This window comes from Diuraphis noxia, unplaced genomic scaffold (genome assembly GCF_037042655.1).
Source record: "Diuraphis noxia isolate RWA-SAM2 unplaced genomic scaffold, SU_Dnox_SAM2 contig0002, whole genome shotgun sequence".
Lineage (NCBI taxonomy): Eukaryota > Metazoa > Arthropoda > Insecta > Hemiptera > Aphididae > Diuraphis > Diuraphis noxia.
Window position 1 is genome coordinate 75,593,182 of NW_028301712.1, and position 20,233 is coordinate 75,613,414.

A 20,233-nucleotide genomic window follows, 5' to 3' on the forward strand; every position below is an offset into this window, starting at 1 on the left:
TCTTTATTGTTGGGCCGTTTTCCACATTTTTTTATAATGACGTTTATTATCAAAACGGCATTTCTTTATTGCATAATTTAAACATATCCTCAACAGCACAGACGAAGATATACAAAATTAAATAACAAATAAATTAAATTTATCAATCAATCTATATATTTGACTATTTCTTAATCAATAGAAATAAAATTTAGATTCATTTAGATAAAAAAATGTTTTTATCTATTAGGCAATATAATGAATCATGTTTAAATAATAATTAGGTACCTTTTTTTTTTATTGTTCGTGTCATTGATGACGCTGCCGGAACTGCAGCTTGAGCATTACGTCGACAGAATAATTAGTTACATAACAGCAAGTATTAATAAAAAAATATAGGGTATATTTTAGGGTTCTTGGGTGCATACGTGCTTGCATAGTATCTAGTTTTTTATATATATAAATATTATAAATACCTATCATCTGCCCTAGTCGTTACGTTATTATATCAATAAAATTAGTGACCAAACCATTGGTTGTGTTTGCGAAGGATGTGATTATATTTTTTTTATTAATTCGTTGAATCCGGCTTCACTAGAAAAAGACATAAAATCGAGATACAGAAAATCATGATAACTGCTATTAATAGTCCATATTATGAAACAGAACAAGAAATAATCTCGTGATATTGGAAGTCACTATTCTGAGTAAGGAAAAAATATGATTTAAATAGTTTCCTATTTTAATCTGTAACCACGAAACATCACGACTGTATTATATGTTGATACAATGAGAATTATTTGAGGAAATATTTACTATATATCTGTTAATGCAGTAAGTAATAACTTATTTAATGGCTGAGGTAATGAAAATAATACATACATAATATTATGCATATATGCATGCACGACTAATGTAAAACCACTAAAACCAGTAATCTCCGGGTTCCGCTCACGGTTGGAAGTTGGAATACAATATTATTATGACACACGATATTGTACTATGTTATTACACCGTCTATTTTTGGGATTGGTTCACAAAATTCTATTCCAAAACACGTTGATCTATTATTCGTGCAAACATGTAAATATTTCAAAATAAAAGTAATTAATGTATTCGCAAACTCCGATGATTTAATCGTATCATATAATATATCTAACCTGTAGTGTGGTAGGGTCAACCACGTGATAATATGTAAAACAAAACATAACTCATTCTTTTTGGACATCAATACTCGTTAGTCTGCGTTAGCTTATCCCATCGGCAACATGATCCGCTACACTGCAATTCAATCGCGTATTCATTCCAGTCGTAATAAGTGTGGTTCAAATGCGTATTTTTAACGTAGTGCCTGCAGTTATATTGCATTTTTGAGCTAACACGAATTGTAACTTTTCAGTTAAAACTAAAAAATAAATAAATCCGAAGGTCGATTACAAAAAATATCGTTATTTTCTGGGTAAGTAAATCTATTCAACATCCATTTAATACTGTATAAAACATACATCGTATATAATAATATTATGTACGTACTGAAGTAATTGTCTTCGTGTACACAGACAATATTGATAATGATATTAAGGTAGGTTCCATTTATACTCAGAAGTATACTAAAATACATAAAAATAAATTGGATGTATTTTCTGTTACATTGTACATCGATCAGATAACCAATAAATAGATATAATTTAGTCTGACCGAATTCACCGCACTAAATTATTGATTTTTCGTACAGTAAATATTTAACTTTAATAATTATATTTTTATAATATTGGTTATTGTGTTAATATATGTGCTTGAGTGTATACATGATAGCAAATTAGAAAAGTGGATTCAAATAAGAGTTCAGTTGTAAAATTTCAGTATTTATTTTTATTCTTATTTTAATACACAAAGTGTGTAGTTTAACCGAATATACATTTAAACTATAGATAATAGGTATAGGTATTGGTTGTAATAATGTTTGTTGTTTGTTTATTTAAATCTAAAATATCCATTAATTAATAATAAGCGTAAATTGTAAATTTTTAAGGTACACCAGAATTGTAATCAATTGAATAGCTATTATTGCTTAGAAATTTAATGCAAAATGTTTGTTTGTTAAGATTTTACATGTATAGATTTGAAATTTTTTAACAGATAGTATAAATTTAAATATTGAATAAATAAATAAATTAAAATGCTCTAAAAAGAAAAACGCATAAACTCCTTAAAAAATGACATAAATTTTTTTTTTAGAAGCACACGACTATATTGCCCGTTTATAGGTAATAAATTTAAGATAAAAAATAGTTTGTTTTTTTTGCCAAATAGCTTAACATTTTTTATCGAGAATTCATCTCGAATATAAATTTACTTACCTAATATCGCTAACTTCAATACCTAGGTTATTTAATGTATTATATAATAATTTTAAGAAAAAATTTATTTATTTTACTAATCTATTAACTATGTAGAGTTTATAAAAATAATAACATATTTAGGAATTTATTATGAACAAATTATCCAAACATCTCCTGTCTCAAATTTTGGTTTTATTTAATTTGTGAATTTGACTATAATTACTTCATATAATGTATTATAATTATTTAGATTTATTTTAAATATACATTAATTTATTATTATTATACATTCCTACACACATTTATCTACTTTTAAAATTGAAAAATAGGTACATTATACTTTTACCTGTATGAAAACATAACTGTTTTAAAATAATGTTCAAGCTGTTCGACAAAATGTAAGTATAATATATAATTATATAAACAAATAATTTTGGTACGAAATAATGTACGTGCAAACCATTACTTTAGCCAAAATAACCTTTCTTATTAACATTATTATTATATTTAAAATCACTGCAAGCTTTTTGTACACATCTTTTTTGGATGATATTCAATTTTTTTCATGTCTATACAGTTGTCTAAATTCAATCCGAACACTCTACATAGTACTGCTACAACAGCTACGTAGCAGACCAATACTTACTGAAGTAAGGTCACTATAAAATAAAAACTCGTTTTTGTTGCTCGTTGAAGACTGACAGAGATTACAATATTCTTTATATACATTTATAATACGACGTAATGTGTGTGTTTAACGATTCAGTATAAAATCTTTATTACTAAGTATATATTTTATCATGGAATCTTGTTGAACCATCTATAATCCATTTATAAACATATTATTATTATAAATAAACGTTTTGTTATTAATTTTGAACATATCTTAGAAGTCTTAAACATATTACTATTGTTTGAAGATATTATAAACAGCATTCTCATTATTCAAGTAGGTATTGTTTTAATGAATATGATTGTACGCGTTTTCAAATAATTATCAACTATATTAAGTCATTAAATAACATTGAATAGAAAATGTGTGAAAATATGCTTTAAAAATATTATTTCCAGTTGATATTTTCTTTTTTTTTTAATACAGATAACTACCATCGATTTTACTATACAATTTTAAGATTAATATAATATTTTTAAATGTAATATTCGTTTTAATTTTTCTCTACAAAATGTTTTCAAAATAGTTCAAAAATAAAAAACACGCGATGCAGATTTCATAATAAATAATTCCAAATCATATATTTCAAAAAGTTCTTTATTCGTATGAAATAAATTTTAAAACGATTCTAAATGGAAAACAAAGTATTATATTATTATATGTTTTAAATTTGTATATATGTTATATAATTTTTGCATTATAATTTGAAAAGTTTGGAAAGCCATAATATGTAGATCTGGAGATTTATAACGTGACTTTTTAAGCGACAAATGTCACTACAGGTTTCGAAGCGAATTTAATTTTCAAAACCAATACTAATATATGAAACAGGAAGTGAATTGTACGCATGTTATATTATAACATAAAATACTTACTGTATACAAGAGTATATACTTTTAAGCGTAATGACGGGATGTCGGGATGAATATACTATGGCTGGTTTATGCTCGAGTCGATAATGATATGGAAAAAAGTGTATTATAATAGCAATATACATGGAAATAAAAAAAATTAATATGTCCCGATGTAATTCAAATCATTTCGCACTTAACGTTTACAACCGGCCAAACTCGCGGTAATATATTATTGTGTGTATATCGTATATCAGCCCACAGGGTCTTGGAAAACAAAAGCCCGGCGTACAGAATGCGAAAATCGTTTTACATTCGTCGGAAAGATACATTATATATATATATACGAGTATGAATTGACGAGTGTCGTCGAGGAGTTAAATTGTTAAATCGCTGGTGTGCGCGTGTGTTGCGTAATGGTCGATTGCTTTAGAAACGCTCGGAGGAAGAAAGGAATAAACGTGTAATTGTTTCTGTTCGTCGAAAAGGTTGATATAAAAAAAAATTATAATAGAAAAAAAATACGAAAATACTAGAAAAAACTGCGTGAAACAAACGTGTGTGTGCAACAGAGAGAAAAAGATAAACGTATAAGCCCGTACACATATTATGCACGTATAAAAATCGAAAAACAGAAAGAGAGCTTCGATCCAATCGTGATTCTGTTAGCGTTTTGTCTATTTCGTTATTCTTTTATTTCGCTCGTTTATTTATATGTGTGTGTGTATGTGTGTGTGTACTTAGTTCGTTCGGAGGTTTTTTTTCGAGTCGTTTGTTTTCAGACTGGAGTGGATTTTGCACAGGACTATAGGTATATATATAAACATAATACTCGCTGAGCACGCCACCCTTGCCTTACACCCGCACACGTTGCCTCCCCCCCAATTTCGTCGGCCGTATAATGTCATTAGGTATGCAATAGCAGTTGTACGGGACGAGAAAAGAAAACCTCCCCGAATGATCGTAAGAAGGTGATGACTTGTTCGCGGGATATATTTTGCACGGGGTCTCCCGGACCGAACGAAATAAGGGATGCGTGGGCCGAGTGGGCCCGCAGGAGGGGTAGAACACGATTGTACGTTAAACTTATGTAAATTAGTGATTACTCGACGGCGTGTATATACAATCGAGGAGAAGAGCTTCTTGTCGTACAGAAGTCGGTGCGGCCAAATCGTTAGCTTTTTATTCACCGTTTTGTTTTTGCATGTATTCTACACGCTACACGCAGCAATGACTTTCCACTTAATAGGATTTTTTTTCACCCTATCTGCGCCTCACTACGACTATATTATACACTCTGTTCAATATACAACACGCAACAATAATACGTACACCCGTAAAAAAAGTTTTCAATTTTTTTTATTTTTGGTGTGTGTTGTTTTCCTCACGAATTTTCTCATCTACAAACCAGTTACGGGCGAGTGTTTTGAATCGGATCATCAACAACAAACTGAAATTGTACTAAAACTCCGGGCTGTTGCATATTGCACGACATTATAGAATAGCATATAACGTAATATAGCCACAAAGATAATATGCAGTACATTTTTCATTCAAAACCGTATGAATAATAATATAATTTCAAGCAATACGTATAATTCCGCGATTCATATGTATTATATAATATTATTATATGCATCAAACGGTAGGTATAGGTTATAAATGTTTAAGTATATCATTATGATCTCAACATATTGCTATTGTCACCTTTGAATCTGAATCAATATTATGTTTTTGTAGTTGTTTATTCGGCAAATAGATCTTATCGTTCTAATTTTGTATTTTATTTCGAGTACAAAAAAAAAAATCCGCATATAATATAATATATAGTATAATAGTTATTGTTTATACACACCAAGTTAAATTCAAACTACCATAAACCATATTATATTTTTGAAATAAGTTAAAAAATAAAAAATGTTTTCCAGTATCAATAGCTATAGATGGTGAAAAGCGATATTTATAGTTAAAGCTGCTTTTATTTTCTCGTTTGTTTTTTTAAGAAATAAAAGCCGAATTTACCTGTTAAAAACTTGAATTAATTCCAATCTAAATACATAAAAACGTTTTACTTAAATATTTATACCTGTTTTTTTTCTTGATAGTTTCCTTGAGGATAAAACTTTTAAAAGTTTATTTAGTCAACTTTTTTAAACTCGTTTTATCACAGTTCAAGGGTTTTATAATATCGTTTTTATTTCTGAAACGTTCCGCTCAAAAACACAAAAAATTCAAACAAGTAATAATAATAGCATTATAAGAAATATATGAGTGTGCACGTAGGACGCATTTTGTCCGGCTATAATAGCCATACTCAACGTACGGCTTACTAAACTTTTTATGTCGCTCAAAAAACTTAAATTCAAAACCAAAAATCATACTTATTTATAATTTACTCTAAAAATTATACGCGATGTATCATAACATATTGTATTTTTAATCTATGAGAATCATTTTCCCTTGAGGCACCATAATATTTTAATATATGTTTCAGTTCGTGTATAGCAAACATAATATTATTGTAGTCCAATAAAAAAAAAAATGGTTCAAAAGAAATTTAAAAAAAAAATTTGATTATTTTAAGGGAACTTAAAATGGGATATTTGTGTACTTCAAACAAGTGTACAAGACATAACTAAATCTACTTCAAAATACGCAAGAAAGTTTATCATAATACATTTGAAGACACGTTTGAACAAGGATTAAGTATGGGCCAAACATTTTGAAATACACTTACACAAATGTGATATAACTGAAAAAAGTATGAAATAAATATAAAAATAAGAATATTATATCCAGTAAAGTCGTAGAGATAAAAGAAAAATATTTGTAAAACGTTGGCTAAATGAAAAATATCCAAATTAATAATAAATTATATTTCATATAATATGTTAACATTTTATTATATTATTTTAGTCTCCGTATTTTGAAACGTTTATAATAAGTTGTTTGAGTTTTAATACAAAGAAAGATAATAGTTTATTTAAAAATAATTTTGAATCAAAGTATTATTATTTTCTTTTCAACCATGACAAAATGAGTAAGGACTTAGTCTGAACTTAAAAAAAAGTTCCATTATTACTAGATTAAAAGAACTCTGTATGGATTTGTATTTGATTTTTTCAGACATTAAAATATTTTAAATTTATAAATTTTAATCTTTCATCACGCGAGAATGATATTATACAGGGTCTAAGACATTTGGACGTGACCGTTTGGACATATGGCCTTTTTGGTGTGAGAATTTTGGACGTATGACTGTTTTGGCGTGAAAAAATTACACTTATAAATATATTTATTAAAATTACCAAAAAAAATTCTTTGTCTAAAATTATGTTTAAAATATAAATAAAAAAATTACGTTACACTGAATAAAATTTTTTTAAATTTTTACTGAACATAGAAATATATTATTATTTACTTTAAAGATATATTTAAAGAAATACCTTTTAAATATGATAAAATATCTCGGTTATTATAATTTATAATCTTGAACTATTTTTAACAGCATATTATCCGTATCACAATATTATTTTATTTTTTTGGTGGAATTTCTCCCTGCTTCAAGCTGGTTGTAATATATATCCCGACAGGCTTGAATTTTTTTCAAATTTATTATAAATAACCATAACGTAGGGTGATCACATCCCATTTCAATATTCAGCCTACGATTCGCTGTCTCTGCATGATTATTAATTGTTTTGTTCTGATAATTTAAATCACGTTGATATAAATTCCACGTTTGATGTGCAAATCGAGGTTTTCTTAGATTTCGATTATTACGATTCATTCTACTGATATAATTATCTTCGAACCATTCCAACATTGAGTGTAGTTCCTCAGGTAAATAATTTGAAAGTACATATATTTCATTATCAAGATCATTTATACACACTAATTCTTGTGAAATAATCATTTTAGTTGCTATACTAAATTCTGAATCGTTGGCATATTTTTAAAGCAAATGAAGTTCACCCATGTTTTTTCTAAAATTTTTAGTCAAGTGAAAAAAACAACCAAAAATATTTGAGCATTTTAAAAATATTTTTGTACCAAATTAATTATGACTAATTCGAAACCTAACGATACAGGGGCGTAATTAAGGGAGGATGAGGGGGATATATCCCCCCCAGAGCCTATATAATGTGTATATTTATATATTAATTTGAAGCTTATGGAATTATATGTTTTATCGTGCTGACATCACGACGAAATATATTAAATATAATTAATATCAAGAAATCTATAAATTATTATTTAATCTAAAAGTAAATTTTAATTCTAATATATTCAAAATTTACATTTTGAAGAAATTATTATAATATTGTATAGGTACTAAATTGTGTAGAATTTTAAAGCACATTTATTAATACATTTTGTGTACATATATATTAGTTAAAGAATTTTTGATGAAATAGTTTTCCCAGATATTGTACTTGTAAATCTAAGTATTTTGTGTGGAAAAAAATGTTTATCCCCCCCCCTAAGACAAATTCCTAATTACGCCACTGTAACGATATTGAAACAAGATCTAAACCCGGTTTCAATTTAAGTAACATATCAAATAATTTTTTATACGTTTTAGATTATTTATCTGGTAATAACGCAAAAATAATGGGATGTACACCGCCAAATTGTTCAGCAAAAATCACATAAAATTGTGTAAAAAGGAGAGGTGCCGTCCTAAATGTTCCATCATCAAACCATGTTTTTGAGTGAAATAAAACATCTAAGCTTTTTTGCATTTTAAAAATTAAAATTGTGTCCATTCCCTGGACCACTATCAGCCAATAAAAATTGTTCTTCTATATCTTTAGATGGTGAAAATATTTTATAGGATTCGGGAATCTGCAATGAAATCAGATCTTAAGGAGCGTCTGGAATAGCTTGTATTATTTTTCGTTGTCTTCTGACAGTTTTCTTTAATGTCTGGCTTGATTGAATTATTCCCTAATAATGAAATATTATTGTTGATTTTAAAACATGTTTGAAATAATTTGAAATGTCAGTATAAAAATGTGTTCGAATAATGGGGGTAAAATGGGTCTACACGGAAAAAATATTTAGTAATAGTAACTAGAATATGATAGTTATAACAAAAAATGTTTGTTGCGTCCGTGACAACAATTTGTTTTGTACTAAGTTGTTGAGTTATTAGAAATTTTGAACGATATTTTTGTTGAAACTCATAATATTACTTATGCACAAATAACGTTATAATAATTCATAATAATAATAATTTTGAATAATTTTTTTTCCGTGTACAGACTTGAAAAGTTTAATCCAGTTTTAAAGTTTTTTTACGTATTTTTGTCATAAAATAGTTAATTTTAAATTTTTCTTCTAGTTTCTACTTCTAGTTATCTTCTAGCTTTATTCAAGATTTTTTTAATAATAACAATTGAACATACCTTGGCTGCTTGAGATAAATCTATCACACATTCATTAATTACAGTTGAAATAGGTTCCATCGTTTCCACTGCTCGCTCTTTTATACGACAAGCCGCGCCATTTGCATCTCACTCCAAAATGGTTGTACGTCATAGACATATAAAAAAACTAGATAGCCGACTACGGGATAATCTTGAAGTCAGCCGCCATATGCCAACAGGGCAATGTTTACAAAATCGCATGATTGATAAGAATATTTATTAATGATAACAAAATTAATATAAATATTTGTACTGTAGTATATTATGTACTTATTACTACTTTATGTAATTTAATTTGTAGTTGACATTTTGACTATGGAATATGAAAAGAAATTCGTTTTTTCATTATTTGAATTATTATTTACTATCACTTATCAATATAGGTATCTTATCTATTGAGTTTTTATGTAAACATTGCCCTGTTGGCATATGGCGGCCCGACTTCAACGTTTTTATGGGAATGTAATTCACAGTTGGCTATCTATAGTTGTTTTTTACGTCTATGTTGTACGTCCAAATATCTCACGCCAAAACGGTCAAGTCCAAGCGGTCACGTCCAAATGTTCCATTCCCTATTGGCTATTATACATAATACATTAATGACTTTGGACAACTTATGGTCGACAGGATCACGATGGGTGACAGGAACGGTGAAAAGAACGGCTCGGAACTGCAACACAATCAGGACGACACCCGAGTGCAATTCACGGACAGTTGTGGTGCAGCAGGCGTCAGTGGCAGCGACGCTGCGGCACTCGCGAGCCGTTGCGATAACCGGCTGCTGGCCACGGCAGCTAACCTCGCGGCCGCTATACTGGCCGTGGCCATTGCATGGACGCTTTTGTACGTGAACGTATCGCCGGAGCTGATGGCCATGCCCGGCGGCAGCCTGGCGTCCATATTCGTGTTGTACGTGACCGGAACAGTGGCCGGGTGGCTCATCACCAAGGTGGGTGGTTTGCCTCCACTACTTGGCATGATGTTGGCCGGCATCGCTCTCCAAAATTCCGGTCTATACAACGTCACCGGTTGGTGTTTCCATTTGGTGTCCACAATGAGGTGAGCTGCCTCTCGACGAATGACAAACTCCGCGTATATTCTATAAATAGGATTTTAAAATTTCCAGGGAGATACCGCTTTGCATCGTATACTATTAAAAATTTAAATCCGAAATTTATATCGATGGCACCTAATGAGCCAAAAATCTCACGTCCTTGTTTCTGTCATAAATCTATATTTACTCATTATTTCAATTCCCTTAGGTTGTTGAGACGTATCAGGAATTTAATTTTGACTCGCGAAAACCGAATGTTTACAAATATATACGTACCTATATGGGTAAGGTTATTGCAGGTTATAGAAATAAAAGTGACTTTTATATAATCGGATTGTATAAAAACGAAAGTAAGTTTGCAATGCTTTAGTAACTAATACCTAGTTAATATCATGTTCAAAACTATTACAAAATATGTTATATATGTCTGTATCCGATTTAAATTGGCTCACAATGTGAAGTTATACAGCGACGACAATTTTCTGTGGCTTTACTGCAGTACCGTATTTGCTTATTTTTTTTTTCGGAGAAAATCTGTGTTGTATAGCTAGTATCATATAAATATCTATCCTTAAATAATGAGTGGGTGCACACAGTACAACTTATTTTCTAGAGATCTCGTAAAACTGAATGAATTTAAATGATATATATTGTACATCTCAGAGAGCTTTGAGGGAGGGATTTTCTATTTCTAAATATAGTTACTATGAATAAAACTATAGTTGCGACTATTTGGTATTATGCAGAGAAGCTGCGCTCACTGTCATATTGATCAAAGGTGGCCTGGAATTGAACGCCGGCCAGTTGCGACGGCTCAGCGGTGTCGTGGCCAGACTCACGGTGTTGCCGTGTGTGGCCGAAGCCGTGGCCGCGGGCGTTGCTGCACATTTTATTTTACCCAATTTCTCGTTGGTTTGGGGCCTGACGCTCGGGTAAGTACCAAGTTCATTAAAATATAATTATAATAATAACAATTGTACGAGTATTAAATCGAATCAAGAGAAAATATAACGCTTTTATTTTTTTGTTTATTAGATTAACATAATTGTGTAAAAACAAAATCCACAAATGAGGTAAAAGTGGAAATAATGTTTGAGTATTGGCCTAAAAAACATTCATACACTGATCGTAATAAAATTATAGTATTAAACAAAACAGTAGAAAAGAGTAAAAACAAGATAAAACATCAAAAGTAAATGGATAAATTAATTTATAAAATATAATAAAATATAATAAAATAATTGAATGAAAAAAAAATATTCTATAATATAATATAATATAGTTCCCTGTAATCAATACCAAATTGTGCGATGAGCGTAATGAGAGGTGCAGGCAAGTTAATTGTAGTTAGTTTGTTTCTGACTTTAGTTACGTATAGTTTGATGTTTTTTTTAAAGCTATTAAGTTATGACGGGCAATTCTATAACGCACCATTATGCGTATTATGATTTTTATGATATGCTACTTGTGAGGAATGAGTATATAATAGACACGCAATTCGGTCGAATTTCAGATAATAATTAATTTAAATTATTAGAGGATGACATTTGAAACACCCTTTTTCGATAATGATTGCTTTATCAATAAAGTTTATAAAATAAAATAATTTGTCATATAAGACTATAAACTTCTGAGTTGTCATCCAAATCACAAAAAATATAGATTTATTTCGTTCCCACCATCATTATCATCATCCGATTTTCTTAAATTTTCACTCTTATTAATTGTCTTATGCGTTTTGCCAACCAGTAGCCTTAGTTTGAGAATGTATGAAGCTTTTAATTTCAAACATTTCAATTGTTCAGATTTTTTTCTCTTCTCCTTACATTTTTAAAGTGTCGCAGAATAATATTATCTTATTAAATTTTTATTTTCTATTAGAAAAAATTATTTAACTATTAGATCCTCGTATACTTAATTAACGTATGCAATTTTACTTCGTATAAGGCAAGTCAACGCTCGTGTCAGTTAAATATTAAAACAAAATACATTTTGTTTTTGATTTCAAATTTAGAAAGGTGGGCACTGAATAAAACGTTTGGTTATTCAAGTCATCTAAAATGTGTTACTGAAATAATTTAATTTTTGTTTTTTATTTTCGCATAAAATATTTTAATTTTTATATTTTCTATTTTAAGGTTTACCTTATCAGCTGTTAGTCCGGCCGTATTAGTTCCAAGTCTGTTCCGGTTAAAACGCATAGGGTACGGCGAAGTAAAAGGTATTAACACGCTCTTGATTGCTGCGTCAAGTCTGGACGACGCTGTATCCATCAGCGCTTTTGGTATCTTATTAGGTGTCCTATTCTCAAACGGTATGTATACCCTAATATAAATAATATTTTTTTTACAATGCTAAACACATTCATCACTTAATAATATTTCATTATCGATGAACTAAATTAGAGCCTTGGTGTACATATTTATTTTTAAATATAATGTTTTTTTGTATCTTTGTGTTCATTAACTAAATTTATTTTGTAAGATTAGGTATTTAATTTTTAGTAGGTAGTTAATTAGTATTGATAGCACTTATACATACATTTTTTTAAAGTTTCGTAATAGAAAAAAATGAAAATAATATAATTTTTACTATAATTCAACTTATTATTGTATGATTAATAGGTAGCTTGACCAGTAAGATAATTCAAGGGCCAATTGACGTGGCGATTGGAACAGTGGTTGGACTTGTATGGGGTTGCGTTTTGATTTTTGTGCCTCCATCGCCATGGGCTATAATATACAATAAACGAGAAAACGTTCAAAATGCCAAAAAATCAGAAGTAAATTTGTTATTATGAAATCATTTTTTGACTTCACCAATTGCAATTTCATACAAAAAATCGACAAGATAATATCTTTATTAAAACTGTTATTAAAAAAACTTATAATTTTAGGTATGTGTGAGAAGTTTCCCTCTCCCACCAGATAATCAGTTTAAATTAGTCCATTCTCCGAATTTGTAAGGACTTTTAAGTCTTAACCTAAAGACTGTTGGAACTAATTTATAGAAGTTGGGGGTTAATTCAACCCTATTGTGAGGATTAACTTACAATTAGGTATAGGCACTTACAATTGATGGACTATAACAGAATTTTAGTCATGGCGAAGAAGGGACCGAATTCACACACGCGTAATAATGTTTTAACAATTTTGCTTTAGCCATCATGATAATTACACATATTAAATATTTTATTATGAGCAATAATTTTAATATCTCAATCATCCCTCCATCGTTTCCAAGTACACTCCTATTTGTACCGATTCAATATAAACATTTACCTAAACTTAACCTGTGTTTTTACTACCGAAAACATATAGATAGAAAATGCCGTTACTGCCAAAAGGTCATTTCTATTGGGCGCGGGCGGGTTCTTGGCAGTGACTGGAAGTCAGTGGTGTGGATATCCAGGAGCAGGGCCATTGGCATGTATCATATCAGCATTTGTAGCAGGCACCGGTTGGAGGAAGCGATCAGCGGAGCATAAACGAAACAACCCACCGGTCTCGGTCGACGGAGTGGACCGAGGAAATGGCGAGGAGAAAGGAGAAGACGATGAACTTTCAGTAGTGCAGGTGTTCGAATACGCTTGGACAGGTCTACAGCCTGTGCTGTTTGCATTTATAGGCACCGATCTAAAGTTTGAACTGCTGAAACGTGGTGACATGATCTTCCTCGGACTGATCGTACTCGCGTTTGGACTCATGGTATGTGAAGTGTGTGCATAGAATATTGAAAAATGTATAAAAAAAAATGTGTTTAAAAAAAATAAAATCTGGTAAAACAACTACATTTACATGATATAGACCTATACATCCACAAAAAAAAAAATAATAAACAATTTAAATGAACGGAAAAATAATAATATTATTTTGTTTTTTTAAATTTACTGAAGTCCATGAAAATTGAATAGTGCCCCTTAACATAAAAACCATATATTTTTAATAATACGATCTTTATTGTATCATATAATTGCTTAAAAAATAATATCACGTAATACCTATTTATAAAAACTTACATTTATAATTCTTCCAATAATTTAAAATATACTTCAATATTATATTTTATTTAAGTATAATAATAGTATGTATTATCGTTTTTAGATTCGTCTAATTGTCACTACGTGTTCAGTGGTCGGTTCAGGATTCAGTCGTAAGGAAATACTATTTGTTAATATCGCGTGGCTTCCAAAAGCTACAGTACAGGTAACGTAAATCAAAATACATTATTTTTATTATTATATTATAATATTTACCCTAAAATGTGCACAGAATATATATTTTGTTCGATGATCAATAGAGTTATTGTATGGAAATCCAAATATCTAATTACACACTAAAATAAAATTATGTAAATTAACAACATGAATCATGATAGAATTAATCAATATTATTTTTTGAATTACTTGTAATAAACATTCTATTAATCGAAGGGAATTGACTATACTTTTATCTATTCGTATACAAGTTTAAAACGTTTATGAAAAGGTGTCAAGTATTAACACAAGGGGCCTTCAAATAAAATAGGTATAAATAAGGTGAGTGGTGCAACGGGGGGGGGGGGGGGGGGTTAAACCCTCCTTCCGCTGAAATGATTTTCTAGTTGCACCACTAATCTATTCAATTACAGTAATTATTAGGATATTTGATTTAAAAATTAAGTGATTTATAAACACATGGTTTTAGAATCCTTTCTTATCATTCAAAGCTATCCAAAATATTGAATATTATAAATATAACTAGTAATATTTATCTTCCAAATTACCAAGGGCGTCGATATAAACCTATATTTTTAGTATCACTTGGAAAATAGCTTAAACATACGTTGAATATTCCATATAATCATTATCGGTCTCTGACGTACTGACATTTTTGTGTTTTTTGGATAACAATAATTTGTAGTAGGTATATAACCATAGTGAACTAAACATTTCTAGAAGCACTAAAACAGCCGATGATTGGACATATAATGGATCCCAGTCCCCAGATTTGCATTGGTTTTAATTATTTTTCTTTTCTATATATGAAAAATATGGTTGTTGATTATGTTTTTTGTTATAGGCTGCTTTGGCACCGGTGGCTTTAGACATCGCAAGGAATTTGGGTACAGAAGAAGATGTTGAATGTGCAACTAGATTGGTAACAATTGCTGTAATATCCATTTTATTGACGGCACCAGTAGGTGCATTTGGCATACAGTTATTTGGTCCCAAATTGTTACCCAGAAACAGTTAACTATAATAAATGTTTAAACCATTGCATTAAAAATCTTTTAAATAGTACCACAACGTATTCCATAATTATACAATATTTAATAATACAATTTTTATTCATATAAATGTTGTTGTAAAGCAAGACTATTTTCCATAACAGTTTAACTACAGCATCTTATTAAACTCATAAGTTTAATTTATTTGTTTCAATTTATATCGCGTAAAACAGCTATTAAATTGTATGGCAGAATACTCAATTAACATACAACGATACAACATTAAATATATACATCCAATTTAAGATCAATATGATCAGAGTTATTAAACTATTTTTAAATATTCAACTTTTTGAAGCAAATAATAAATATTTTTTAATTTATTTTCATATAGTGCCAAAACTAAAAAAAAATCATAGATCTGCGTATTAAATATTAATTACAGAAACTAAGTTTAAGTTGTATAACAACTAAGAAGTATTCTATTTTATTTTTCATTTATAAATATTTATAATATGAAATATGAATTTTCTGATAATCTCTTTTAAACTTCATTTTTAAATTAAGCAAACATATTATATTCATAATTACATAATAATGTAATATAGAAGTATTTTAAGATAATATTAAATACTAATAGTTTAAATTTTTTTATATATATACTTTAAATATTGTAGAATAAATTATAACTAATAACAGTACTAAACAACCATACATTAATGACTTAAAATGATTAAAATTTGGTTGTAAAATAATAATATAATATATTTTTTAATGTCAAAACATCCCTTATTTTAAGATTTTGTTGGTGTAATTAGTGTTTATTTTAGGCATACTTGGAACAACAGCAACGGAAAATTACTATAATATTTTATAAATAAATGTATATTGTTTTTATTTTAATCACGTCAAAAATTAATCTGTGATTGGCTACAAATGTATTTATATTAACATAGCATGTTCGCTATGATCTTTTTGTTTTTCTTTCAATCAATCACATCTGATATAAAATTATTTTGTTCTCACATTTTGAGTGATATAATATTATCACAAAACTCTACGGATGTATGATGTTCTAACGAAATTAGAAATTGCCTATTGCTACCCCTTAAACCACAGAGAAACCCCTCAATATAAAATAATGTATCAATGTAATATAACAATATAAAATATAGCATAAAAATTATTATTGTGACCTTAATGATAAGATTTTACGAGGTGTATAAATTTATGAATTTATAAACAAATAAACGAACGAAAAGTTCAATATTAAGATCACTTTATCTAGTTCTGAACAAAAGAAACTAGGTATATAGGTATAATTAATTTAAAAAAAGCGGGTATGTCGTGTATGTCACTCTGCTGTACAGTAGGTTACAAGTGGGTTACTGTAATGGATGAAATTACATTTGAATCCAATGATATTATATCATTGTATACGAAAAACGATTCTGAGTGGAAACGGTTTATCTGTCTAGGATGTATTATAGATTATTAAACATTTTCAAATCTTAGGTTTAAAAAGAAAATTTTTATGAATTTCAAACTTAAAATAATAGCGAATTTTTGTGATTTTTACGTATTTTGTCAAAATTCAAACTTTGAATGCTTATAAAAAAATTGTGACAGTAAATTTTTTTATTTATTTTTCAACTGCTATTGTAATTTTACGTTACGAGCCTTGTATTAAATTTTCAAGCTTTTCTACCCAACAAATAAATTATTATTAATATTAATTTTAAAAAAACTAAAAAAGTTGAAAAATTAAAATGTATGTAAACAACTCAACTTAAATTGAAATTGCATGGTGGATAGAATATATTCATATAAACCCTCGGTGAAAATTTCATTTGTCGATAGTCATTTATTTTAAAGTTACACCAAAATCGATTTTGTCGAAAATTGATTGTGGTTAAAAATTCCCATTTTTTCCTTAATTTTTAGTTTGTTTATCCGAATTATTTAGAAAAATATTTTTGACCCACCATAACTCCAACTAGATTTACTTTCTGATCGAATGAGGTACTGAAGTCAAAACATTTACTGCCCCAAAACGTGATGACACAAAAAAAAACACACACACACATCATGGTAAAATCAATACATTCCTTACTCCGCTCAGAATCTAAAAGTTGAGCCTAAATTGATGTTGATTTTTTATAAGCGTCTGAATTTAAAATTTTTACGAAATTCGTCCAAATCACCAAAATTCACTAATTATTATTAGTTAAAAATGTATAAGTAATGTTTTATAATATATATCTAAATTTGAAAACTTAATACAAGATCGTATAAAAAGTTTTTCTAAAAATAAATAATTTTACTGGAAAATCAGATTAAGTTTTTATGAACGTTTGAAATTATACATTTGATATTCATAAATATAACCCGTAAATAAACAAATTCTTAAGGAGCGATTTTCTTATTTTGTTGTATTTCAAAATTTATTTGCTATAGATACTTTGATTTTTCCAAATATTTATTGTATCATTTCCTGTATATAGTAAAATTTTCAAATATATTTCCACTCATTTTGAGTAATTTATTGACATTTTCAATATTTTTAGTTTTTTTCTATAAATGTTAGTAATTTTTTTTTCGTTGGATAAAAAACTTTTTATAAGTATTTAAAATTCAAATTTTGACAAAATTACATATTTAAATAACGAAAAACTATTTTAATTATTTGGTTATAATTTAAAAATATTATTTGTGGTTACTTGAAACTTTTAGAGTACATTTTTATATCGTATACACACAATTAAATAGTAAATTTTCTGGCGTAATTGAATTTAACTTATTGTAGTCTTAATGCTTAAAATAACAAAATAAATTTCTTTAATCACAATAATATTATTGAATATACTTGGTGAAATTAATGAGTATAATATTCCGTCTTCGATCAGAATTTTTTTTCTTGTACAATGATTTTATTTAATTGGATTTAAATTTAACACATACATTACATTGGTTCTCTTGACATCTAATAAATGTACAGCAAAGACTTACCACTTCGAGAATTTTTTTTTTTATTATTATTATGATTTTTTATTTAGTAAAAATGTTCAAAATGTTCAATGATAATTTCCATCTTGGTTGTGAGACATCTGTTTTACACAGGTTTTTAGGCTCTATAGAAGCGTAAATCTTTTCTATTTAATTTTAATTTTACCAGAGTTTTAACAACTTATGTGTTTTCGGATGATTATTTTTTTTCACGTGAACGACTTGTCGTCGTTTTACTCCGTTCAATATAGTCCATCAGTTTAGAAAAAGTTAGATGTATGTAAAGGGTAGGTAACAAAAAAAAAAAAAACAGTGAATAGATAATGGTGCAGTTAAAAAGAAAATGGAGATCGCTCAATGGCAAATAAAATAAAGGAAAGAGAGAAAATGAAAGTTGTCGAGTAATTTTCTTCATGAACGAAGCCACAATAGTGGGGATGAATGATTTAACCAATTTGTAAACGATGATTGCATTAGACGTTGTCTTTAACATCAACGTCCGTCACAGAGATACGTCTGTTCCTCGGGGAATATACTAATAACAGTTATAAAATAAATAATTATTATTAATACTTTTATATTCTTGCTTGTGTTCAATACATAATTAATATTCCAACCAACATACATATAGATTTGTAAAGTATTTGAGTAAAAATATTCAGTAACTTTTTAAGTTGGTACTCAAATACATATATATCAAATATTTTCTCAACATTTATATACACAAATATAAATTTTTCCCTTTTTATTTTATATACCTATTTAATATTTTTAACCAAGTTATATAAATGTGTGTTATTTATGAATACCTATATCAAGTTATGCAGAGTGAAATGCTCTAAAAAATTAATGTTAAGTACGAAAATTCTGAGTTAAATTTGGTTCAGAAAATTTATATGGTTAAGTATACAATTTTAAAATACCTCTTTAAAAGTATCAATAAATACTTGTTTTTAATATCTGTATCAGTATTTGCATTTATCAGTACTTACTCCATGTCAACATCTGTAATGTTAAGGCATGTGTATCTTTTACAAAAACGCATGTGTAATGTATGAATCATTATTGACCCAGGAAATAATCGCAAGGTAAGGCCTAGGGAAAATAAAATGAGGAGTGTGAATGATGACATACATAAATATTATTATAAACTGTCTGCATTCGTCCTTTTAAATCTTTTTTCATGCTCCAAAATCAAAATTTTAATATTATTCATATCTAATAACATAATAAGTATATTCTTATATGTAAACAATACATATTTTATTTACAGTCAAACACAGTAAATAATTAAGTCACTATGTGATATTCATAAAATGTAAACTGTACCTACGTCAAATTATATTATATTATTATATTTTTAGGTATTATACAATAATCGTGACCATGCAAATCTTATGAAATATAAACAACATAAACGGAATGCACTCACACTGGAGCCAATGAATAAGTCTCCAACATTTTGATATCAATACCATTTTATTCTTTCATTACATATTATGAATTTATTGAATTCATTATTGTATGATGGAAGGGAGTCATTAACCTACATATTATGTTAAACAGACCTATCTCTAAAATTTTTATTTTAAAATTTTACTTTTATCTCGCTAGGAACTTGTTTTTCTTATTAGAATTTGTAAATATAAAAATTGTTGAAATTGCTACTTTACAATGTGTAGTTGCTA

The 20,233-nt window shown here is 28.3% G+C and overlaps 1 protein-coding gene across 3 annotated transcripts; it reads left to right on the plus strand.

The window, feature by feature from the left end:
* The first annotated feature begins 1,205 nt into the window (after window positions 1–1,205).
* LOC107162483 (sodium/hydrogen exchanger 9B2-like) lies at window positions 1,206–16,817 on the plus strand. 3 transcript variants are annotated; one of them, XM_089220493.1, is made up of 9 exons: window positions 1,206–1,438; window positions 6,430–6,606; window positions 9,905–10,336; window positions 11,078–11,263; window positions 12,470–12,645; window positions 12,956–13,113; window positions 13,652–14,038; window positions 14,435–14,536; window positions 15,392–16,817. In XM_089220493.1, the coding sequence occupies exons 3-9, from the start codon at window positions 9,912–9,914 to the stop codon at window positions 15,563–15,565; spliced, it is 1,608 nt and encodes a 535-aa protein (XP_089076619.1). In that variant the 5' UTR covers window positions 1,206–1,438; window positions 6,430–6,606; window positions 9,905–9,911; the 3' UTR covers window positions 15,566–16,817. The 3 variants fall into 3 exon arrangements, with proteins under 3 accessions (XP_089076619.1, XP_089076620.1, XP_015364906.1); XM_089220494.1 differs by having other exon boundaries at window positions 6,430–6,551; XM_015509420.2 differs by lacking the exon at window positions 6,430–6,606 and having other exon boundaries at window positions 1,207–1,438.
* The last annotated feature ends 3,416 nt before the right edge of the window (window positions 16,818–20,233 follow it).

Bases quoted from the DNA above. Each gene is read 5' to 3' on its own strand.
- LOC107162483 (XM_089220493.1), top strand. From the start codon at position 9,912: ATGGGTGACAGGAACGGTGAAAAGAACGGCTCGGAACTGCAACACAAT. The intron at 14,039-14,434 runs GTATGTGAAGTG...TATCGTTTTTAG, and splicing joins TACTCGCGTTTGGACTCATG to ATTCGTCTAATTGTCACTAC. The intron at 14,537-15,391 runs GTAACGTAAATC...TTTTTGTTATAG, and splicing joins TTCCAAAAGCTACAGTACAG to GCTGCTTTGGCACCGGTGGC.